The sequence below is a fragment of the Poeciliopsis prolifica genome, unplaced genomic scaffold (assembly GCF_027474105.1).
Source record: "Poeciliopsis prolifica strain line A6 unplaced genomic scaffold, Auburn_PproV2 SCAFFOLD013, whole genome shotgun sequence".
NCBI lineage: Eukaryota > Metazoa > Chordata > Actinopteri > Cyprinodontiformes > Poeciliidae > Poeciliopsis > Poeciliopsis prolifica.
The window spans coordinates 5,056,205-5,082,377 of NW_026562388.1; the positions used below are offsets into that span (position 1 = coordinate 5,056,205).

Genomic DNA, 26,173 nt, shown 5'->3' on the forward strand with positions numbered 1-26,173 from the left:
GATGACTGTGTTGTGCAACATTCAATGAGTTCATATTGCTTTCTGTGCATTGCAATATAGTTCCAAGTTGCCACATGTTTAATGCAGTGCACCCTGTTTTGGTGAATAAATATTTCTAACTATATCTTGGCAATAAGACGAGCCCTTAGATATTCAAACTATATAAAATTGTGATTTCATCAAAAATGCAACCAAATCAAAATGAGTTTAGGTGCCAGTCCAGACCCTCACAATCCTAACCAACATAAATCAGCTATGCAATTCATGAAGTGCAAATGTGTCAGAGTTGAAAATGTTAGCTCTCATAATGGAAGCTTGAAAAGGTTAGATCTGATAAAAAGCTGTCAGCCATCCACAAAACATGATTTATAGCAAAATAATGGGCTGTATGCCTCATTTCTCTCACACATGAAATGGGGGTTAAGGCTTTTCTGCTGTACATGACCACTTTGAAATTTGCTGAGCTTTGACTGCACATGGAGATGTGATGTTTTATTTTGGTGTTTTTGTTTGAAAGTTGCAACTTTTTAATATGTAACTTGTGCAACTGCAGCAGAAAATTCTGATTTCTCCTTAGGAGTTCCTTGATACACTTTTCATGTATATAATGAAAGCAATCTACGATTACTGATGAAATGATGATTCTGAACCATTTTCTGATGGTTTTACAGCATCGCTAATCTGCTTCCTGACACACTAACAAATAGATGGATAGATGCTTGATTTATGTGATGTTTTACGATCACTGACACCAGAGAAATTGGTGATCTTATATCTTTTCCCTGAATTTGTTTCTGGTTATAGATATAGTATTGTACTGTAGGTTTTACTTAAGTCTCAGGATGTCAGTCAAGTTGAGACACCACATACATTTTTACATTTAAAATACTTTATGTTCTGTTAATATCGCTGAGTGACCATGTCCTGGTAGATTAGCAGTTGTCATACTTTTGTTGCTGCTTTTTTTTCCCCCTGACTAATTTGTTCTGCAGTTTTTATCTTTGCTTACTAATTCTTCATAACAAACAGCTGATGCCTTCACAGAACAGCTGGAGTTAAACTCAGAATAAATTACGCACAGGTGGACTCCATTTACTAATCGTGACTTCTAAAAGCAATTGGTTGCACTGAATTTGGTGGTAGCAGAGTGCAAGGAGCTGAAAACAAATGCACATAACTTTTCATATTTATATTTATTAAAAAACAAAAAAATAATAATTTCCTTTTTATTTCACCATTGTGCATTAATGCTGTGTTGGTATGTTACATGAACTTATCAAATACATCAAAGTTTGTGTTTGCTACATGACAAAGTTCAAATAATATGAATACTCTTACAAGGCACTTTGTAGTGAGTATATATGCCTGTTGACTGTCATCTGTGTCATAGAACAGAAAGATAGGAGTATTAACAGCCTCTGCAGCTGGCGCATCACTGAGCTAAAGCAGATACAGGATGTCACCTGAGAGTGGGTGCCCACAGGTCGTTGCTTTTGATGACACAATTTGGCTGGACATTACAGGCTGCTCCTGAAGACAGGTTCTGGTGCTTCTGTGGTGACAAAGTAACACCTGACAGTAAAGGGAGGTGCTCCACCTCCCTTTACCTCAGGTCCCTGTCAGGATGTATACAACGGAGATGAAATGAAACGTAAATACCTCAGTAATGTTTCTCGATTATTTTTTATAAATGAAGGTCAGGTGACTTGATTATATTTATTTGTTTGTTTTAAAATATTTGTCATTCAGTTTTCCTGAGTTAAGGTAGAGAAGTGACATAGCCTTTTTCCTGTATATAAGAAATGGTGCCCCATGCAGTGCAGGAACGTGGCCTCTCTTATTGTTTCCTTTGTTATGACATCCTCCTGTAGAATATTCCTCAGCTAGAAAAATAGCGATACACTGTGGTGGCTCCTTAAGGGCTTTGCAAGTGTTTGTTTTAGGGCACAGCAGCACACAGAAGTGCAATGCCGGCCCCAGAAGCCCAAGCAAAGTGGAATATTAATGGCAAATGACAAGTCGGCTCTGATGCTTCAAGGATTTCATGCTTTTAAGGGTGTACATCTTGGCGCATTGTTTAAGGCGTCTGGGGTGTAATCGTCACTAGCAGGGCTGTAACAGCCTGAGGATTTAGCTCAGGTTAAGCCTCCGTGTCTGCTGTTTATTTTAGTCGGATTGTTTATGCGCATTATCCAAATTTGTCATTTATCGCCGAGCGTAAGAGCTGCTGTGACATGGCTGCCGTGTGTATGAACGAGGAGCGGGAACGGCAGCACCATATACTCCTCCCCCTGTCTCTGCATTGCCACTGACACTCGGAGATGGAAAGGAGAGCCTCGAGTAAAATGAGGTGTGAGCATGTCTACTCCATGAATTTCTATTTTGCTATGGAACTTTTTTTAAGATGAACGTGCATTTTTTTGTCAGCTTTCACAATGTATGTCGTCACAGTTGCAAAGACACTTTTTTCACCCTCCGTTTCTCTGTCTTGCTGTCTCTTCCCCCATTTTTTCTCTACATTGACCTTCTGGGTTTTATTCGAGCAAGAAGTCAGCAGCATTTATCAAAAGGATACCGAAAGAGGCCAAGACACATGCAGACATTTTGTAGTGGTCACTTCAACAGATGAATCACAAAAGGGATTGCAGTCTACATTAACCTGATATAAAACTTAAACCAGTATTTACTGTGCTTGGAGTTAAATACACTCACCAATTACTTTATAAGTTACGGCATCTCACGCTGCAGTCCTTAAAATACAGTGACACAATGTACCAAAGTCATAAAGGTATGGATATGGTCAGTAATCATACTAAGTAGGCGTGGTAGTAGCCAAAAGCATGGTTGGAAAATTCTTGATATTTAAAATCTGATCGATTGAACAAAAAGTGTTCTGAAAGAACAGTGAAGCTGAATTAGAGCAAGATAGTTTAAAAATTTGGTTCAAGAATTCACATTATAATGTGGGAATGTGGGAGAAGGGAAGTGTGCATTTTTAAGAAATCCATCTGTTTTCTTACATGTGAATTTTGCACTTTTGAGAAAATTGCTGCTTCATTCAAAGTTGTTTGGTCTAAGTCTTCTAAATATTGCATGTACTACTACACACTGCACTTCAATGACTGTCTCACTTTTTAGGTATAAACGCAGTAAGTGTTCATTCTTTTTTTAAGCGCAAAAATATATTAAATATTTTACAGGGAAACAATCAGGGAAACAATGCTTCATATTTCTGCCTTTGTGTTTAACAAGCAGCTCTGTGTGGACCAGATAATGTGCTCGTACTCATGGTCTGCAGGGGCCATCAGTCACAGTGTGGTCCTGGCTGCTCGTGATAAGTGCTTCCTTGTAGATAACCAAGACAGTGGACTTCTTTTTATAGGCCTTCTGTCCCTCACATAACCTTGTTTTTTTTTTTTTTTTTTTTTTTCCTTTTGTTTTCATTCACATGCCTTATTTCAGTTGCATTTAACACTATGGTAAATTGTTTAATGTGAATTAATTTAATGCTGAACAACCGCCTTCTTGATGTAGTGTCACTTGCAAAAATGTAATTACATTTGCACAACAAATGCACAAATGTATAACTCTGAATTTGGGTTTTCATTTTTATAATTTGTCTTGGCTGTAACTGAGCTTAAAATTTAGACAAGGGTGATTAAAAAACTGTTGATTGAAATGCTGGTAAAATAAAATGAAAGCTTTGGATACATTGAACATTGAAAATAAAACCGGAACAAGACACGATCCAGAATGAGTATAACTGAGTAAAAATACAAAGCAAATGCAAAACGAAGTCTAAATTGTTTTAGTTGAAAAAGAAAAGCATAAAAATATTCCAACTACTGGTAACATAAAGCAAGTCATAAAGTATATAATTTCTATTTACCATGGGCTGACTGTAATGATACAGCACAACTTTAAATATTTACCCTGTGTGCACAGTTATTAGGTAGGTGGGTGTTTTGACCATATAATTTTAAGACATATCTTCCAATGCCAAGCTGGATGAACTTGAATGGCTGATAAATTGAAGCATAGCAGATGATTTGTAATGAGGGAGGGTGCAGCCTAAGGAGGTCAAGCTAAAGCATCTAGACTGGTCCAAGAAATAGCTGAAGTCATTTTTTTTTTTTTTAAAGCTTTATGGGCTGAAGAAGAGAGAGTTGCAGTTCACAGACTACATGAATTGGCTCAGTCCTGGATCAGCTACAGCCATAGAGCTGAACTTTGAGTGAGATGCCAACCAATTCTGGTTCTGGTATGGGCTGGTGTGAGCTGATTAGACCTTTTTGATTTGAAGATGGGCTCACAAGCTAATATTAGTTAATCAGTTGGACTACCTGCTCAGGCTTTAGTTATAAAGCTACATCACTAATAATGACAAAGAAAGAAAACATGTCATTGATCGATACTGATTCATCCATCTCCATTGTAAGAGATGCTTCAGATACATCAGTTCGTCCCTCTGCCCCACAAATCTTTGGACCCAGGAAGCTCTCACCCTTTCCTCCCTGCGGTGTGAGTTTCTCATCTCTGGCGGTCTGATTGCTTGATAGCTTAAACTTCTCTGCCTGCCTGTCCTTTAGGAGGACTGTCTCATCAAAGATACATGAGGAGCCTTGATCCAAGTGTTGACCTTCTGATTTTGCTCATCAATTCTTCGGGTGAAAGCCGAAGATCCATTAGGTCAAAATATTTGTCTTCAATCTTCGGTTTGAAGAAAAGTCCACCTGTCTTGATTGCAGATTATTTATTTTCTTAGTATTGGTTTTTAGTGAGCAAAAGTTGGAACTTGGGTAGATGGAGTTAAAGTAATTGCATGATCCACAGTCCATTTCTTTCCGATGTGATGTTCCAACATGAGAGCTTAAAAGAACGCAACCCAATCTCTTTTTTTTTTTTTTTTTTTTCCTTTGGACTGATGCAAGATAACAGAGGCATACATTTCAGAACAAGTGAAACAGAAACTCTTCAGAGTTTGGGGGGTTTGACCTGCCCTCCTTGAAGAGCCGCCACAAAGATGTCACAGAAATCTATTTCTCATTTTGACTGATATCTATATCGGCACAGACATTTGCACCATGTATCTTTCCCTCTGTTACACCCAGAATCCGTCTTCAAGATGATGGGTGCGTGTTTTAAATGACCACTCTTGTTTTTTGCAAAGGTTGTCACGGAGGTTACGAGGGGAACGGGCAGAATAGAGTTGTCTGGTGAAAGGCCTCTGATAGGAGGTGCCACTTCCATTTGAGCGCAGCTGCAGCTAAGCTATGGGCTGACTCACTGTATTTTCCGACACTTCGCATTCTTCTCTGCTGCCACTGGAATGGTTGTGAAAACTGTATTAAACTTAAGACAGCATTTTGGCCTGACTAGTTCTCTTCTCCTTCTTTTCATTGCTTTCCTCCAGCTTGATTTATCAGAACTGGCGGCAGTCTCTGTGACTGTTTGCTTCTTGTTCTTGCAAGTTTTCTGAGTGGTGCATTAGGAAAATAATATTGAAGTTATTTCACTATTCTGAGTGAAAGTTGTAACTGACGTATCACCTCTATACAGTTGCATTCACTCCCTCTCTGTGTTTGGTGAAGGTGAGATTTAACAGTTTGAGAAATGTATTCACTTGAGATGTACCAGAGAATAAAATCCTTAAAATTTTGCTTGCTTGGCTCTATTTGGTAATTTGCCAGTCAAATGCTGACAAATTTGTTTATTTTTTTATTTATTAAAGGAATTAAAACTTGAGAATTTCAACTATTTATGGAAGCATCCCCTAATGACATGTACTGTGATGAATGGAGATTATCTTTCTTAATTAAATTAAAATCCTCAAAATTTGCTGAAATTTTGGATCTGTAGGTTAGACCTCTGAGAAAACAGAAATTGTGTGTCTGTGAGGTGCAGATTGATGGGTGAATCTACGCCCCCTTAGACTCCATACCTATCGATTGAAGTCAGAAAAAGAACTCTTTGTTTTCGAATGTGTTCTGGTTTAAATTAGAGAAGGAGATAAATGCCCTGAATACGGATCAAAAACCATTAGCTTCACCTCTGTGGCTGAAACAAAACACACGAGTGAATTCTAGAGCTACTCCCTCTTATTTTTTTCACTCCTGGTCATTTTGTTTTTAAAGTGAAGCTCTGAGTTCATGGGAAACACTCTGAGGTTACCTGCACCCCTACAAAGTGATGGAAAAAAGGATTATGTCTAGAGGAATGTTTTTGCAGTAAGTTGAAATATTACTAACTTTGTCAAATGTCATTTTGAATGAGAACGCAAACATATTTTAATCAGAGTTTTAAAGGCTGAGTTTTTTTTAGTCTGACTCAGAAAGAGAGAGAGAGAGAGGGGTCAGGTAATTGCGACGTTTGATGTCATGTTTGGTCTCCCTCTGTTCTGCCTGCCTGGAAGTCTTGCTCTTGCGCTACTCTGCGCACACACACATACACACAAATTGTCATGTGTAGTCAAATGAAAAACTACTGAAAGGTCTCAGTGCAGTAATTCTCATAAAGTCTTTACCTCTTTTTCTTGTCAGTTCTCCTTTAAACCTCAATCTTTACCCTTACTCTTGCTCATAACTTTGCAAATTAATTTGTGCATGCTGGCAACTCTAGACGGGAGTTCATCAGTCTTTTGGCTGTCTTCTTATAAAAATGTGCCTCATTTGCAGCCCAGATACTTGAACAGTTCTGCCTACAGGTTAATCTTCCAAACTTGCTGCTCCAATTCTCATAATTACTGTTTAACTGCTACAGAGGGGGGAGCAAAAGGATATAGATTGTAAATTATGTTTGACAAGGTAGGGTTAGTGGTTTTGTTGTTGCTTGTCTTTAGTTATTACTCATACTTCCTCCTGCCAAAGATAAGGTTTGTATCAAGGTAAGCATTGGGGCAGGGCCCTTATCGGCAACATTGATTTAGGGCAAAAGCCTAGTGACAGAGGTCATTGTGTGGTAAAGCTATCCATCATTCAGGTTTGATTTCTGCTCAGACCTGTCTCCAGGTTGTCTGCGTGGAGACTGGTGCTGCAGGAGATGGCCACCAGAGGGTTGGACTGTTGGTAGGATTGGGCTGTGAACAGCTCTGGTTAGTGCTTACAATGTCTTTGCAAGTGGAACAATTAAAATTTGTGGTGGGATTTGATTAAAAATTCTAATACTTAATTGCATGATCTGTAATTAATTAATTGCAATGTAATTGAAAGCCAGATATGTAACTTGTAAGCAGCATTTTCAGTTCTGAACCCCATTTTCCTGTTAAATGATTAAATAGACATGAGCCCAGCAAGAGACATATTTTCTGCTAATTTGTTATTTAGATTATTCAACCAACAGATTAGTGCAAAGTCTTATTATACCTATCTAGTTTTAAAATGTTCCTGAAGCCTCTGATCATGCATCTAACTTCTTTGAAAAAAAATACTTCCTTAGAGATGTGAACTGAAGACACTGATATCAGCATTGGTGGATGTCTGTTCTTGCTCCTTTTTGCACAATTTTCACACAATAGTTATTCACAGTATAAGATGTTTTTATGTACATGCATATGTGTGTGTTTTCTTTTTGTTTGTTATTTATGAAAAATTACTTCCCAGTGCACCAAGAGAAGCGTCTTTATTGTCCATCACTATATATCTGCTATATATATATATATCAGATATATATGATATATGACTCATATATATATATATATATAAGTCCATGACTGTATTATGATGTTTTGTTTATTAAAAATTGACTTAAGGAGTGAAATCTCTGGGAATGTCAGCCTGAAGAAGTTCAGAATTTGATATATGTTGTGCAGGAACCCAGTTTTCATTTTATTTGAACAAAACCATGATGATTCACATAACTGATCAATTTTTCCCAAGTTATCACGATACAAAATTGTAATATTTGCACATTTCTAAAAAGAGGCAGTGTTGAAAGTTTCTCACATTTTTGTCAGGGATCTAAACAGTGATATTTAGTTTTATTTATGATCTTTCTAAGAACAGTTCCCTTAACTTCACGGTAAAGTGATGCATGTATTCTGACATCAAATGGCATCATTCATACTTTGAGATGTGCCATAAATTAAATAACTTAACAGGAAAAAGTTTTTTTTTGCTTTCACGTAGTTTTTGCATAATTTACAAACTGTCAGATTTGTTCCTGCAGCGCATGCATGTAAACTAGCCTGGAAACCTACTGTGCTGCATCTGGATGAGACAGATACCCCTGTAAGAACCTAAAGGTGCGCTGAAAGATCTGGTGAGGATGGTAGTAAGGTTCACTCCAACCTTGCAGAGGACAACTTAAGCAGCTAATTACACTTCAGTCTATAATCAAACCCGTGTCAGAGTGTCTGAGAACCTGAATTTATACGGTGGATTTCAGTTAAATACGGGAGCAGCTTAAACATTTTATGGTTCTCTCCTCAAATTAAAGTTTTTTTCTCCCCCTGCAATCCCCTCTAAAATATGTCATATCCCATTACACAAATTTGGATATGGTAAATTAGCGAGGAGAGCGCTAAAGCGATGAATATGTTGACTTTTTTTGTGCTGTGCACAGTAGGTTAGCTTGCTGGGGGTTGGGAGCGTATTTCACCTCTAAAAAGTTGTCTTGAATCCCTCTCCCGGCCCCCCTTGGAAAATGATGTGTTTTTGCAATTCAAATATTTGCTTCTCCACTGCAAAGCTCCCTTTGAAGACGAGTAGTTCTATCAGGACCAATGACAGTGTGAGTGTGCAGCGTGACAGCGCAAGAGGCAGTGCTGGACTATTTCTAACTGCATATTTAAATAGCAAGGAAATCCAGAATCAAAAATGTATGCAAATGACGGCATGTTTTGCATGCTGATATATGTTTTTTAAGCGTTTGGGCCTTGCATATTCAGGTACGTGCCTAGCTTTAGCAACATTAATCAGAGTTACTTATGGTTCTGCTACATCCTTGATCTTTTTCCAAACAAACATTGCTGGGGGTGGAAAGTCTGCACTGTTGTAATGAAAGTTTTGCTTAATTCTTTATGGGCTCTTTTAATAGAAATATACACTAAATACCAAAGGCATTCTAAGAGTACTGTGAAAACTGAAAATACTAGATTTTAACACAAATTTTCATGACCATTACAGAAAATCTATCTTTCATTAATCATTCTTTTAGATATACTTATTTGTGTACATGTTTAGTGCCTACCATAATTATTCATACTCATTGATCTTTCCAATTTCAGTGTTCTTTACTGATTTTTATATGAGAGACAAACACGAAGTAATGAAGTGGAAAGAGTAGATGGGGTTTTGGAGTTTTTTATTTTTGTTTTTCTCTTGTACTAAATCTAATTCTGAAATTGTGGCATGCATTCAGCCAATACTGAGTAAATATTTTGTTGGACCATATTTTGTGGGCATTACAACGATAACGTTTGTACTGTATCCTCCAACTTTACACGTTTGTACTGAACTTTTGTTCAATTTGGTTGGGAAATATCTGTGAACATTAATTTTCGAACCTTTTCACAGATTCTGTCAAATGTAGTTTTTGACTTAACCTGAACCATTCTAACACATTAAGAACTATTGATCTAAACTATTCCATTGTGGCTGTGACTCTATGTATAGGGTCATCCTGTTGGAAATTGAAGCTCTGCCCAAGTCTCAAGTCCTTTGCAGCCTCTGAGTCTATGTTTTTAATTTCCAGTAATAACACCATTCAGCTTCCCATTAACTCTGATCAGTTCCTCCTGAAGACAAAGCATTTTTATGTGTAAAAATATGAAAAAAGGTGTGAATATTTATTTAATGCACCATAACTGTTCGTTCATTCTTTTCTTCCTTTTGATAAGACTCTTGACATGCTATCATATTGAACATGCCACTGTCTGACTTTGTGTTGTGGCTTTAGAATGTGCATGTGTGCAGCTGGAATGCAATGAGCTACATATCAAAATCCCAAACTGGGTCAGAGTCCTGTCGACACTTCCTAAGGTAAAGAAAATACAGTGTAAAATAATTAATTGAATTGTCATCTGTATGAACAGTTCTTGCTTTCTGTACCCTATAATTTCAACCTCTCTCTCCCCCTTCCCCTCACCACCTTTTCCCATTTTTTTTCTAAACAGCAATTAATCTCATTTTTAGTCCAATTTCCAGCCCTCTGCTAGTGTCAGAGTGAGTCCCCTGTTTTGTTCCTATTTGGCTTGGTTCCTCTGCATAGTCATTAAGGGCCCAATTAATGTCACCCTTTAGCTGAAGAGTGCTCATTTTTATTGGGGAGCTGACAGTCACCGCCATGAGTGCCGCAGTGTAATATGCATTAATTGCCCCGTAACACTGGTAATTACCAGTTCTTCAAGCCTCTCAGTAAACTGTCATGCCCAGACACGACTTCTTTGAAATAGATTACTCATTAGGGGGACCTGCCCTGTTTTCCAATGGGGGCTCGCTGGGTTGGCATAAAGACGAAAAAAATCTGGTGCTTGAACAAATAGTTGCCAAAAGCAATTTCCTATTACAACTTCCCTGTGACGGCTTTTTGCTTCCTGGCCCTCTTTCTTCCTCTCCTCCCCCGTCCCTCCACCCCACTACCAATGGTTTTTTAGCCATCACTTTGGGTGAGAGTCAGAAGTAGTCAGATCCATCAAAATCTTTGAGTATAGTTTCCTTGCTTGTCCTACTTTTACTTCTTTGAAGTGGCACATGTTGTACCTTTTATTTTTTGCCTTCTAACATCCCAAGAATAAAGCAGTGTTGAAAGCCATAATACTCAAGGGCAAGTCTCTGTTGATTAGAAATTTCTTGTTCAAATATCGATAATAACAGTTGTAATAACCTGACTTGTAAAGAGAAATGGATGTTAAAATAAATTTTCTGTGAACTTGCTGTTGATATTAAGGGTCTACACATTTATTGTAAAATTTCTCATTTATAAAGAAACCAATATCGATTCAGAGCTGTTTTAAGGTGACCTATAACCTTTACAACCTAACTGAAAACCAACTTGAAATATTTTTTGGGGAAAAAATGAAATAATGTTATTTTATTAACATGCGCTTTAGATTCATGTTTAGTTTTCTGGACCTATTCCAGAAGTTAAATATTCTGCTAAAACTATCTGTTCATTAATTGAAGTTAATGAACAGTAATGGTTATTTTTTGCTGAACCATAAAGTTTCTCTGCTTTTTAGCATAAATCTGGTAGATTTATGTTAACCCTGGTGATATATATTTGTAGTCATTCACAATGTGTAGCTCTTCCATCAGGTCCAAATTTCAGCTGATGAAATTATGACCTTAAGACATCACAACAAAAAGTGATGCTCCTTCCACCAGGCCTGATTGTGATAGTGTTGCTTTGATGTGCACAGTTTTAGCACCGAGCTCACATATTAGAACTATGATTATTTCATTTGGAGACTTCAAAAGTGTTTTTGAATTGAGAAATGCCTCTTTTAATTAGATTGAGGTGAAAAGATACATGCAATTCTTGGTAAGGTCACTGTTGTCAAATTGCTAATTCTTCACTTAAGACATTACAAAAACGGAGGTCATAATTAAACATGGTTAACAGTAGTATGTCTTACACATGCAGGTGTTGGAATAATTTATTTCCTACTGAAGTAATATTTAGATAAGACCACATCTTTCTGAAGACGCCATGAGCACACATGGCTGATTCTCCTCTGTTCCCCAGGTTGGGATTTTTTAAGGTATTCTTCTGTCGTTGTCCATTTACCACAGCAATGACGGGAACAGGTTTTGAAGACCAGGAAAAAAGCCCTCTCACACTCAAATACACAAAGAGAAACCACAGGCACACATACACACACAGAGCTTCACAAAGGTGTTGCTTTTGTTTTATCTCCCTTATAGCACCTGCTTCAGGCAATCTGCTCCCACTCGTCTCAAATGAATTTTGTCACGGCCTTTCAGATTCTCATTCGGCAATGTGCTAATGAAAGGAGATGGTACAATTTGAAGTGACCCGCTTGCAGCCAGCAGTGCACAGCTGAGAGCAAGGGATGGGGACACACCCCTGCTTCGTACGAGAAGCAAGTCAACCGTCCACTGATATACCCATTACCCTTCTCATTAATACTGTGCATAATGTGTGAGCTTGTGCATCTCTGCGCTCTTATGCGTGCATTTATCTGTTTGTGTTGGTTGAGCACTTATCGAATTGTTTATGACAGGCATAATTGGGCTAATTGAAGACATTAAGATTACCTGTCAGCTGTGTGTATCCAGACTCCCTATCTGTCTGACAACTTCTGACAAGTGAGGGACCCCGTAGCATCCGTGATGATGGAGCATTCCCAGGCCATAACAAGGAGGGTAGGGGCCACTCTAATTTAATGTGGAAAGTATCCACCATCCCATGTGTGTGCGTGGGTGCGTGTGTGTGTGTGTAGCAGTGTGCTAAGTATAAGTGAGAGTTGGCCAGGCTAATGGAGTCCCCTTTGGCAATGTGACAGAACGATGAGGCAGTCTTGAGGGAAGAGTGAGAGAGGTCTTCAAGTGTTTATAGACATGAGAGGGAAGGTGCTTAGGGTGACAGGTTGCATAGTGAATGATAAGAGAGGAGCACCAACGTCTGTGTCTCTCAGATTGTTTCGAATGGCTTTTATTTGTGACGTCTTTACTTCTGGAGCAGTGAAAGATGAAAATGTAGCAACAGTTTACAACTAAAGCAAGCTGTCAACTCATTTTAAATATTACCGTAACGCATGTTGTAAATGATTATTTTAGTAATTGAGTAATTCAGCCATAATTCTGACGATTAATCAAATCAAAGATTTTTCTACTCTCTTAGCTACTCAAGCTAGTTAAAGAAGCATATGAAAGATAAATGCTGGTTAAAAAAAATAACAATTCCGTTCATTTTTTCAAAATAAAACATGTTATTACTTAAAATCCAATATGATTCAGACATCAATTTTAGTCTCAAGTTAAGAAGAATGAAATGACCTTTCCAAAAAAACTATTTTTTTATTCCAAGCATGAAAAAGACTGTTGTCTTGTTTCAGCAAATTTGGAGATGGTACATAGCAACAGGTGGGGAAAGAGGCCAGCTGTGTCAATCTGTACTGCAGCTTGCTGGAGAGAACTCTTGTTACGCTTAACCCTTCTCTCAATAATTGGAGATGCCTTAAAAAACGTAATGCTGAGCAGCTTTAGCAGTGTTAGCGTAGCCACTTAAAATCTTAGTACAGTATGATCCCACAAACCAGTCCATGTCTTGTTTATGTTTCATGTAGAGTGGAGAATGAATTATTAGATTGTGAGCGGTAAGAACCTAACCATATTTCAAAGGTTCTTTATTGTCACACCATTGTTATATAAATTATGTACCTCAAAGTTATTCGATCTAGCCTTTTTTTTGTCAACACTCTGGAGTCCAAAGCTTCTCTCTCTGCAGCATTGTTAGCGCAGGTTTTAGTTTCCATCTGAAAGTGAGAGAGATACTTTAATTTTTTTTATATGAAAATGATACTTTTCTCAAATAAACCTACAACCAAGTAGTCTGTCAGAGCAACTGTAACTAATACCAGGCTGCTACAAACTCCACAGAAAGTTGCAACTGTAATAGATTTCACAGACTTTTGTTTTCTTTCCTCTGAGATAATAAAGAAAAGCGATGGGACAGGTTGGGCTTAAAGCATTGTGTTCTACTTATAAACTGAAATATATTAATTTTGAAAGAGGTTTGTAGTATTAACATGAATTTATTATATAAAATCTGAGATATGTATCCCAGAGGAGCATAAACCATACAAACAGTGCAGCATAGAATTTCTTATAAATCAGGTTGCTTTTATTGATCATATAAGCAACACTTTGTAGAATCCAAAGTGCTGTCCTCTCAATCAACTAGAATATTTAAATGTGACCAAGGCTGAGTCCTATCTTCATGGGCTTAAGGTACGTGTCTGTGCATATTTGTATCAGCTCACTTTCCCTCCCATTTTTTTCCTCCTCACTCGCGTCTCCTGTGTGGGCATTGTGTGGGGCTTTGCAGTGTCATCGCAATGACAGATCAACGCTGTCAGCCCAGGAGATCCTTCTGTTTGTTTGTTCTAGTCCAAAAGGGGTTAAACTGTCAAGTTGACAACTCGCGAGACCCTTAGACTCTGCCCCACTGCCTCTCCATGGTTCCCTCCCGTTCACCTTCATCCCCAAACGAGTGAAAATCAATACCAGATTGCCTGAGGACCGCTGTTTGGTGTGGGTCTGACCCTTAGATGTCCCCCACTCTGCTTCTTTCATTACAAGTAGCTCAGTATTTAACTTCCATCCTGATCCCTTGCCTAATTAGTTTCGATAAGCTCCGAGTCGCTCCGTTCTTCCCTCCTTCCCTACCTCTGTCTCACTCCTTCTTTCTTACCTGTGCGTTCACACACAAACATACCAAACACAACAGACATTTTTGCTTCCTTGCCCTTAGAAAGGATCTCTCTGGGAGGAACATAAATCCCAGCACACACAAAAGCCCTTTGCTTTTCTTGTGGACAGATTATTGATGTGTTTGCTTAGTAAATTTCTAAAAACGACAATAAAATTAGATTTGCTCTCCAGATTTTCAGTGAAAACACTGGGGCTAGCCTATGTTGTCCAAAGCTAATGGTGCCCTGCAGCGGGCCTTTTGGCAGGACTAGACTCTTGCTTCTGTTGGCCACTCATTGCTGTACATTTGTCAAAGAGCAACTGATATCCAGTAAAACACTCCGGTTGGCTCCTTAAATTTCTTTATACTAACAACAACTTAACAATAAGAGATACGTCAGTCGGATAATACCTAAGATGAAGTATTTCTGTTTGTTCTCTACAGGGGGTCTGTCTGTATGTGTGTATTTACCTACCACCCAGATGTCTAGGTGCCGCCACTGCGCCGGCTGCTTGAACACTGACAAGCCCCAACGACATGTTAGCCCTCCTGGTCTGCTCCCCCCATGGGGCTAAAATTACCCTTAGGAATGTAAACAGACTGCCGAGTAAGCACACAGATTTCTGCGGACCTTTGCTTCCAAACTCAGCCCGGGCAGATGCAGCCTGGACACACAGACCAAAATGGGTTTGCAGAAAACCTCTAGTGAGTTTTGGCTGATTTACTGAAACGAGAACAGAGAGTGTATCATATGCATATACAAGGATTCTCTTTATTTTGTTTCTTGTCTGTTTTAGCGAAAGATAGCCTTCCTCAACAGTTCATTATTTGTGCAGAATAGCCGTAAGCTGTTGAGTCTGGGTGAAGAAGTTCAGTGGGCCGGGCGCTGACATGTTGATTTAGTGGTGGTAATACGACTGCACTTCCAAAGGTGCTGACTTGGATGAAAGCCAGGCCTCTCTCTTTTTCTTTTTTTTTTCTTTCTCTCTCTCTCTCTGGGAGACATTAGAGACCTGACTCTAATTTTGGGGCAGAGTTGTTCACATGGATGCCGGGGTCAGAGGACCTACACAGCCAACATTCACACCTGCCCTACTGTGACTTTTAATTCTGGCTGCACTGAGATGATTGTAGATTAAAGCCAGGAGATAAAAAGGGAGGAATGAGTTAATCAAAGAATTTGCATTAGTTATTTCTTTACTGTTCATATCAGGGATTTTATATAAACATTTCTGTCTCAAACATTTTTTTTTTCATTTTGTGACTTTGCCTTTACCAACTTGTTTCATATATATATATACTGATCCACACCACCAGGATCTACAGCACGGACATTGGGATGTCATTCGGACTAGAGAAGTGTGGTCGGCTGATCACAAAAAGGGCGAAGATCATCCGCACAGAAGGGGTCTCACTCCCAGAAGGAACAATAGCAGACATAGAGGACAGTTACAAGTACCTAGGTATACCACAAGCAAATGGCAACCTCGATGAGGCCACAAGGAAAGGAGTCAGAAAGGAGAAGCCAGCTCAATGGCAAGAACAAAATCCGTGCGATAAACAGCTATGCCCTGCCAGAAATCAGATACCCTGCTGGAACAATTAGCTGTCCAAAGGAGGAGATAAAAGCCACAGATATTAAGACTAGAAAGCTACTAACCATGCATGGAGGGTTCCATCCCAAATCCAGCACCCTGAGACTGTACACGAGCCGCGAGGAAGGAGGCAGAGGACTAGTGAGTGTGAGATCCACTGTCCAGGACGAAACAACTAAGATCCATAAATACATCAGGGACAAAGCCTCAACAGACAATGTGCTCAGTGAATGTCTCAGACAACAGGGAACGGAGGTTGAGGTGCCAGAGATACCATCATGGGAGGACAAGCCCCTACATGGGATGTACCACCAGCAAATAACCGAAGTGGCTGATATCAGTAAATCCTGGAAAAAGCTGGACTCAAGGACAGCACAAAGGCCCTCATTCTGGCCGCCCAGGAACAGGCCCTAAACACCAATAGAGGCCCAGATCTACCATACCAGACAAGACCCAAAGTGTAGGTTGTGCAAGGAGGCCCCTGAGACAGTCCAGCACATAACAGCAGGGTGCAAGATACTGGCAGTACATGGAACGACATAACCAAGTGGCAGGCATAGTGTACAGAAACATCTGTGCAGAATATGAACTGGAAACCCCGAGATCAAAGTGGAAACACCCCCAAAGGTGGCGGAGAACGCCAGAGCTAAGATCCTGTGGGACTTCCAGATCCAGACAAACAGAATGGTAATGGCGAACCAACCAGACATTGTCGTAGTGGATAAACAACAGAGGAAAGCCGTTGTGGTAGATATAGCAATACCAAGTGATTGCAACATCAGAAAAAAGGAGCATGAGAAACTGGAGAAATACCAGGGCCTCAGGGAAGAACTGGAGAGGGCCTGGAAGGTGAAGACCACAGTGGTGCCTGTGGTCATCGGGGCTTTCGGGGCAGTAACCCCCAAACTGTTGTAGCCACTGCTACAACAGATCCCAGGAACAACATCAGACATCTCAGTCCAGAAATGTGCAGTCCTTGGCACAGCCAAGATACTGCGCAGAACCCTCAAGCTCCCAGGCCTCTGGTAGAGGACCCGAGCTCAGAGGATAAGAACCACCCGCGGTGGGTGAGAAGGTAATTTTTTATCTATCTATATATATATATATATATATATATATATATATATATATATATATATATATATATGAAACATTTTACTTTTGTTTATGCCATCATTCCCCCTTTGCCTGTCACTGCACTGTTGGTCCACTTGAATTTTCCCACTGAAAGGGGAAAATTCAATAAAATAGTATTTCTACTTTTTTTATTATTAGATGTGTACATTTCTTTCACAAAGTAACTTCCCGCTCCATTTGTGACTTGGTCCAATTTTGATCAGTGGCGCTGCATCTGTGGCTTGCATGTGTGTGGAAGGTCCACATCCTATGACCTCATGTATAAACATGATATCCATACATATAAACACTTTACTCTGCTGGACGCATCAGATTTGCAGGCGCCCGGTCAGGCTGACGCTGCCCTAGCGAGGCCAGATAAGGTTACAGTACAAACTGTTGTTGATTAGGGCCATGCCTGTAGCAGTGGGGGAACATCCTAAATTGAAAACACATTAGCAGCTAGGGTTAAGGGCAAGATTAGGCCCAGGACCGTGCAGGGGTGAGGAGCAGCGGCAGACACAAAATGGCCGTCCCTCTGCTTTCCTTTGACTGTGTTTCCCCAAGAGACAGGTGGCAATTATCGGCTAGGGCTGCTGGGAGTTCACAATAACAGGTTAAAGGAGCATGTATCCCCCTGACGATGCGGTCCTCTGTCAGGGCTGCCTCTAACCCCCCCAAGCCGGCTCACCCACCAGCGTGGGGAGCTTCCCGTCTCAGAGTAGACGGGGCTCCATCAAAGGTCAGAAGGACTCCCTGGGCAAAGATCAGCATTATTGCCTTGGACCATGTATGACTTTAGAAAATAAAAAACATTGAAAGCAGCCTAAGCTCTATATTCTTGGTTTTATTTTTCCTTTGTTATATTTTTGAGGTCTTCTGAGTGTAACATAGTGATTCTAATTAATATCTGCATCTACTCTTAATGAATACCCACTAACTGTTTTGTAGCTGAAGAGTTCAAGCCATTGTCAAGATCTAAAGGTTCTTTACTGACGATGGAGAGTCAGTATCACGAGATTAGGTGTGTAATGACTATGGATGTTGACCTCTGCATTCATAGGTCATAGCATACAACTGCTCGAAGTTGTATGGCTTACAGTATCCAAATATTAATGACATTGTAAATTGACATCCATTTCTGAAGTATACCTTTTAAAATGTACAAATTGAAATGTTATTTATTTATCCTTGAGGAAAAGGTTATATATTTATTGGTTAAAAAATTTAAAAAAAAAACTTGGCTGATTTCCTTCCATGTTACCATTCTGCATTGCATCGTGTCAAACTGTAATATGGGATTGAATATTTTAGTTCTAATGTGAAGTGTAAACTGTATTGTTTACAAATAGTCCAAGATTGGACTTTATGAACAATATGTTGTACATTAACTTCAAACAAACTTTTTTTTTACATATGCTCTTCTGAGAATTTGGAAATGTGTTATGCCTTCTTTCCCTTTTGGTCCAACTTTTGAATGCTTGCCAAAGCCCAAAACCAAATCCCACCCTGTTTGCTTTTCTCCATTTCCATGACAGACCAGAGAGTGTCAGAATACATTTCACCATGACGCAGTAGATCTGAGAAGGGACCAGGCCACATTACACACACAGAAAACACTTGTCCCTCAGATACACTCTGCTAATGTGTTAGGCGACATGCTTAGTTAAGAGACTTAACGAGCTCAAAACACTGATCGGAGCTCCTCCCTGTGACTGGAGGATGTTTAGAAAGCATGACAGCAATATTTGCGGTCCTTTTACAACCCAAACGGAGACCTGACCCGGGGTTTTTCCATCTTACTTTTATACTTTCAAAATAAAATCTGTCATTATGTTTATCAACTCTGTTACTTAATCATGTATAACTGAAGCAATCAATCAGCTGTCAGATTGTGTGAGGGTGTGTGAGTAAGGCGATAAGCTTTTGGTTAATTTGAGAAGGTGGTTGAGGTGATTGGAGCGTTTGGGGGGAGTGAGGTCAGAGAAAGTGATACTGATTGCGGGAGATAAAATCTTTGATAGCGCTGAGTGGTCATTGGAGAAGACACATTAGGCAACAGTTATTATCACATTTGCATAGATACTGTGCTAAATAATTAAACGGAAACTATGTAAATTAGTTTATGAAATATGTGTTATATATGACTTAAGAAGGTCTGTTGACCTAAGAATCCAAATTAAACAACAAACTGATTTATCTGTAAACCGCTGTAATTTCAGGAAACCTTTACGCTCATCAACTTTTAAAACCGCTTTAGAATCGAAATGTTGAGTTACTCAATTTACCCTGAATTTATCAGTATTCTGTCAAATAATTTTAAAGTGAAGATTAACACACCCACTCACAGTTTGATCATTAACTTTGTCCCTCCTCTATTTCTTACTGCACACTGTCAGCTGGCTGAAACTGGGCTCATATATATTTTCTTTAATTCCAAAAAAGGAAAAAATTCAGTTCTAGTCACAAAAGTATGAACAAGTCGTATCAGGGTAACCCTCTTTGAAAGCAGTAGTTGAGAAGCTAAAGGCGGCATGCCTCATGGGCAGATAGAAAAACGGAAAAAAAGATATGTTGCACACCTAAATATAATTGGTCTTTGTTCTATCTTTTTAAGTCTATGTTTAAAGCAGTAATTAATAAGAAACACTTTTCATAGTAAGCCTTTTAACTGCAATAATGTTATTTCAGCAACAGTATGAAGCTGAGAGATTTTATCCAAGCTTGTATATTGTGAGAATCTCTAAGCAGTCTATCCCTAAAGTACATGTACCGTATTATAGTCTGCTTTCTAAGTGTCAACCATGTCCTGCCCTCTTTTCAACCTGACCTAAGAATCCATAGGTCTTGGTGATTGCACCATACAGGTGAGGACTACCATTCTGCTTTGTTTGTTTTCTAGCATACGTGATCTGCACTGAACTTATTCACAAAGAATAAGCAGGGAGTGTGGAGAAGAAAACAGGCTTCTATTCTTAGCTGGAGTCATGTTAATACCTTGACTGTGGGAGGTGAACTCTGCTGTTCAATTCCTGTTATTTATGATGAGTAGGTTGTATAGTTTGCAGCAAGGGATTATTTACCTCCCTGTGCCTGGATGCCCCTCTGGGCAAAGTCAGCCTTTAAATACCCGATTTGTGCACAAAAGCTTTACTTATCAGGGGTGTCATCGTTGTCCAGCAGGCTGAGTTGTTACAAACAGCTACTGTAAGGCCTTTAAAATACACAATGTGTTGGATTTACAGCGATTAGCTGCAGGGGACGAATCACCTGGCATGCAAGCCCCGGATCACCGACATATTCTGAAATTCCACACAAACTAATATATCATACAACCATTATCCAGCCCTGGAAATGCACTCCCAGTGGCTGACCTCCAAAGAGCAGGGCATTTGTCACCAAGACACATTTGCTTTGTCTTTTTCTGTGTACACAATTGTCTCATTTTCAAGACAGGCTTGTTTTCACCCACTCTTTTTCCACCTGATTGGTTTCAGTGCTGTCTGTTCAGAAGTTTTTTGGGGTTTTTTTAGCAAAAAAATAAATAAATACAAAGAAAGAAATTGAAATAATAAAGGGCTAATATTTAGTAGCACTTCAGAGGGTGTATCTTGTGGCCAGATGTATGGAGGCTGGAAACAAAGAGGTCTTTATGGAGAGACCTCAGAGATGCAGAGTTCACCCCCAGGTGGAGGCTTGTACTGTCTAAATCATTTCTGGGGAGTTTGTTTAAAGTGACTGTGTTGCATGCAAGAAGAGGAAGAGGTATTTTACAGTTGCATGTAAATTCATCTTGATTTTACCAATAATTAATTTTCTGAAATCTAGTTTAAAATTTATTGCTGGTTTTATTCTTTTCCCCTCACAAAATTCAGCATATTGAAACATAGTTACTTCTAATATTGTTTCGAATCAAGTGTCGAATCAAGTGTACCTTTAAATTAATATTAGGTCCTTTTATTTCCATTTGCACATTTCTAATTTGTACCCTCATTTTTCACTCATGCCTTGCTTCCAACGTTTTCATTTCATATCTGCAGAAAACCATTTAATTCCAATCTCTTTCAATTTTTACTATTTATCAGTTTACTTTTTGTAGTTCATTGTCAAAGTTGGCACAAACAGTCCCCTCGTCTCCATTCAATAGCTGCCTGACCAGACATGACTTATTACCAAAATTAAACAGATGTAGTTTTTAAAATGAATGTAAGGTTGACTCTTAAAAACTCCTTCTGAGATAACTGAACCATTTTTCAAATTCAATTTATTTTATGGCTAAAAGATTATCTACAATTTGATCCAAAGATGAAGAAGAGTATTTTTCTAATGATGTGCTGGCTTATACAAATAGGATTATTAGGGTTTGTATTTTTGATAGTTTTTTTTTATTCACATTTTCTTGTTGCATTGTACAAGATGGTCAAATGGAAGGTGGGTGGAGCATGAATTGATTCATGATGATCGGATTTTCCAGATCACAAAAACCCAACACTTTGACAAAAACACTTTGACAAAAGTGCACACTCGTGAGATCCATTGTTTATGAAAATTGAAACCTCAAATTGGGACAACACTCAAGTACTAACTTTTGCCATGCATGTGTTTATCCTGCTTTTTGGTTTAACACATGGGTCAAATTATTTAAAACACTCTCCACTCGTTAGTTAAAGTATTGCAATTTTTACCACCCTTCTATGCAAGTATTGCATTTATGCCATGCACATTTAAGATTCAGAGGTCGTCTGAGAGGTTGGCTCTGTCTGATGCTTTGCTTCACTGCATTCTGCATGTGTGCACTGGCACTAATAACGCCTGCCTCCTCACCATTCAAGAGTTTTTGTTCCAGTGTGCTCTCATTAAGCTGCTACTGTAAGCTGCTTGGCACCTGCTTAAAATGTGACCACCAGCCACTCATTAACACTACGGAAAGCTCGGCTGGCAGCAGCGATCCACGCCCAGGCTTGTCAGGTGGCTTTCTGGCTGAAATTAGCTGCATTTCACAAACAATTTCCCCATCTCCTTATGTAGCCGGGTGTTTATTGGAAGATGGCCTGTCTCACTTAGAGGTCGTGTGTAATGAGCACATGCCAGGTTAAGGAAAGTTAGCTTACATAATAGACCCATCATTTGCCTACCAATTTAAACTGAACTTTATTGTTTACTTCCACTGGTGTTGGAGCTTCAAAGAGCCTATATGCTCTTGTAGTAGTAGTATATAAGGCGTTATTGTGTACATTTCTATCTGCTTTTTCCAACTCATGGATGCTGTTTTGAATCCTCTCTGCTGTAGTTATCAAGCTGCTGTTGTCTTTCCTGTCTGACCCTCCCACTCTGTTGTTGTTTCTTTTTCATGTGTAAGATTTTTGCCTCAAGGTCCCCATAGTATTGACTTGTATTAATGTTGAGCAGGTTTCAGACTCCATTTATTTTCTTTACGGTATGGAAAGGCCTTGGTGGCATGGCTCCCCTGTGTTTATAATTTTGCTAGTTTCAATTTGTACTTGGCCTCCCCTGACAGACCCAGGACATGATGAATCGTGCACCGCCGCCTTATCTGTTGATGTACAGTTTTAACCTTTTCAGAGGGTTTGCCCCTCTCCACTCAGTTGAGAGCAGTCGCCCTTTTCTCCTCTGCTCTGCCTCGCCTCCCTGTCCAGAGCACAGGAAATCCATGCAGCATGGCGGCCGAATGAAAAGAAGTCATCGCTTTAATGTAAATGTTTACATTGTGTCTCCATAACATTTCCATATTAAGAATTGGTGTCCGTGTGCAGCAGCGGACCATGGAAATGATGGGAGTTTTGGGGCTTTATGCTTTGTGCAGTACTGAGAGGCAGAGCTATGTGTGTGTATGTGTGTGTGTGACATTGTGGTGAACTTGGAGTGTGCATCTGCAGGCTTTCTGCAGGGCTGTTTGCTCCTAGATACAGCACCGTAAATCACACACTGTAAAGCGTAGGATGCAGGGATAGAGTGCAGAAGCATGTACTGCTGCAAAGGCCAATGCGGAGGGAGGGGTGTGTGTATAGTCGCATATTTTCTTGTACATGTCTGTCTCCACAGAAGTGCTGTATGTAAAACATGCACCGCCTCAAGGCCCAGTCGACACAGCGCAGCACACGTATTCCACACGTCAGACCCAAAAAATTTATTTTACATTTTCAAAATCTTTTTTTTAAGGCAGCCATTAAGGTATTTACAATAATCTCACATCACCATACAAGAGACAAAGTTCCTAAAATCACTATCAAAGTAAAAAAAAAAAAAAAAATCGTATGTTGAAGTAAAATTTCACCATGGAATGATTGATCACATGTCCAAGGTTTTATGTACTTTACCTTGGAACTGAACTTCCACTGCTCTCCATGGCCCCTTGGCTGGCTTCCTCTCTGGGTCTCCAGAGGCTCCACAGCATTGTTAACTGTCTGAGGATGGAGTATCTGGGACTGGAGCTCTGTCAGCCCCCACAATCTGGTATTGCACAAGGGAGGTGAAGTGCTCAGAGTCGAACGCCAACATGTTTTTATGCATGGCAGTAATGTTTAAAGAGTATGTATGATCTATGTATGTCTTGAAAAAAGTATTCATGCGCCTTGAACTTTTTCACATTTTGTCACATTACTGCCACAGACTTCACTGCATTATGTTGGGCTTTTATGTGATGGAAATGAAGCAGTGCTTAAACGAAGTGGAAGGAAAAGAATCCATGGTTTTTATTATTTTTTACTGTTTTAAAAAGGGAAAGAACATCACATTTGACCTTCACGTTATTTTATTGGCATTATGAGCCAACTTGGATTTTTGTAGGGTCAAAAATTTGAGAATGAAAAATGACACCCACATGTACACACTCTATGGAGAAGGTGTACAGATGTAACCATCAAGATTGTACTTCGAAAATTCAGGGGAAAAAATACATACGTTCATCTTATGTTTTACAAAATTTATGGGTAGAAATACTTTTGCAGATTTTTGTAAGTGATGCAGGTAAGAGCTATTCTTATAGCTTAAATAAACACACTGAAGAATTGATTGTTTTCCAGATAAATACATCTCCTTTCTTCAAATAAATGACAGCTTAGATACTTGTAAAAAATGTTATAGAGTTGATAAATGCAAGAAGTTAAAATAACATCTTCAATATACATCTTCATTGGTTGGCAAGATATTTGTTGCGATAAAGTGCATCACTTTAGACAGCTATTTTTTTTTTTTTGTTATTATTATTCCAGCTGATTTTTTATTTGCTGAAGGCATCTGATGATGACAGGCGGAGGTCTGGTTAAATATTCTGGTTTTTATAAAATATTATTTCAGTATCATTGTACTAGACAGATTTTCCTCTTTCACTTAGTGTGGATGGTGATGGCGCCTGAATAGCGATTAAAGACAAATACCTAAGCCATCGTAGCTCCTCCAGATCCAAATCACTTGTTTGTTCAATCTCTCATTAATGTTAGCTAACTATGACATTTCTGAAATTAATAACCAAAACTATTGGACATAAATAGGATTAAATGTTTCTTGTAGGGAAAAAAAGCAATGACACATCTGTTTTGTTTGTTTTACAGGTTTGGCCCAGGCCTTGTGATCTACTGGTATGGTTTCATAGAAGAGCTGGACTGCCAGAGGGACAGAGGTATCCTACTTAAAGACTGTTTCCCCACAGACATCGTTACACTCTGTCACGCCACCAAGCTGGAGCAAATGTCTGAAAGCCAGGAGGAGGACGACAAAGAGTGAAAGGAGTTCAGAAGCGGGTAGGAAAACCCCAGAAATGAAGACATCCCATTGAAAGGAACAAAAGACGTGGGGCAGCGAGGTGGTGGGAAGAACAGGAACACTGAACTATGCAGGGCAAGATTCCTACTGTAGATCCGGAAGCAATTAGGCTTTCCTGCAGCATGATGCAGCTGGCAAGAAGAATCTGCCCTGAACTCCACCTGACCCCCTTTCTCCATCTGTATCTGTCTTTCTTCCTCCCATTCATTGCGCCAACCTTGTGCAGACACACAACAGCGTTCTGGATATCTGACGGTGCACAGCCCAATTCGGCTTGTGGTCAACACCTGGCCCTTGGATGGCCTCTCGGAGTGGATAGCCAGGGCCGAGGCAGGACACAAGACCCTGTCTTATCGCACCCCAAGCCCTGGCCTTTGTCACTCCTTCCGCCTCTGTTCCACTGGACAGATAAGAGCTGTGCGGTCTGGGGGCTGGGTGGGTGCCTGTCTCTCACCTGCGTCACTCGGTGCCCTCTCAGTCGCTCTGCAGGGGGGTAAACAGGATCATTTCTGATTAGGGTTGCCCTCACAATGACCCTTCATACATATTTATTTCTGTACATTGTTTTAAAACCCTTCTATATACAGTTGGCAACTTTTTAGCTAATAATCGAATAGCTGCAGCTGAAAATACTTTTCCAAAGGGATTTGCTCTTCGACTTATGATCATTTTAATTTATTGCAAATGAAAAACAATAGAATCATATGTATTGTTTGAGACACTGATAATTTTACATAAAATAAAATTGAATACATATTTTAATTATTATTTCAATTTTTGTGGCGCAATCTTGCTAATTAGCAATGACTAATTGTAAGTTATCAAAGTTCCTATCTTTTTAAGTTTGTTTTCAAAGTATAACCTTGAGGGGAAATAACATTGTTTTGACTTTAAGTGGGAAGTTTGTACAAAAATATGTTGCATATAACTGAGTGGCACATTTTTAGTTTCCACATAACTTTTTGGGGGGACCAAAAATGTTTCCAAAACTTGTAGGAGTATTATGTAAGTATTATGTATTATGTAAACTAACTCCTGTTTTGAAGTGAAGATGGGACAGCATTTCTTTCAGCCAGCTGAGCAGCAGTGTGCAGGCAACAGGTGATTACAGGGCCTGCACTGCAACGCTCTGTGCTGCAAGAAGCCAGATATTTCTTTTTTTGATCTCATTAAAATTATTTCAACCACAGAAACAATATCACTGTGAATTCTTTTGAAACTACTTTTTTAAAACATTCCTAGTTTGGTACTAGTAATCCAACCTATGCGCAAAACATTGGTTTATGTGAATTAATCCCAGGAAAAGA

The 26,173-nt window shown here is 39.3% G+C and overlaps 1 protein-coding gene across 3 annotated transcripts in view; it reads left to right on the plus strand.

Moving 5' to 3' along the window:
• Positions 1 to 25,628, plus strand: part of cdin1 (CDAN1 interacting nuclease 1) — a 62,230-nt gene extending 36,602 nt beyond the window's left edge. For all 3 annotated transcript variants that reach the window (XM_055038975.1, XM_055038974.1, XM_055038976.1), the window contains one exon: positions 24,656 to 25,628. In XM_055038975.1, the coding sequence (XP_054894950.1) occupies positions 24,656 to 24,827 (172 nt within the window). In that variant the 3' untranslated portion in view covers positions 24,828 to 25,628. The remainder of the gene's footprint in view (positions 1 to 24,655) is intronic.
• Positions 25,629 to 26,173: the final 545 nt, after the last annotated feature.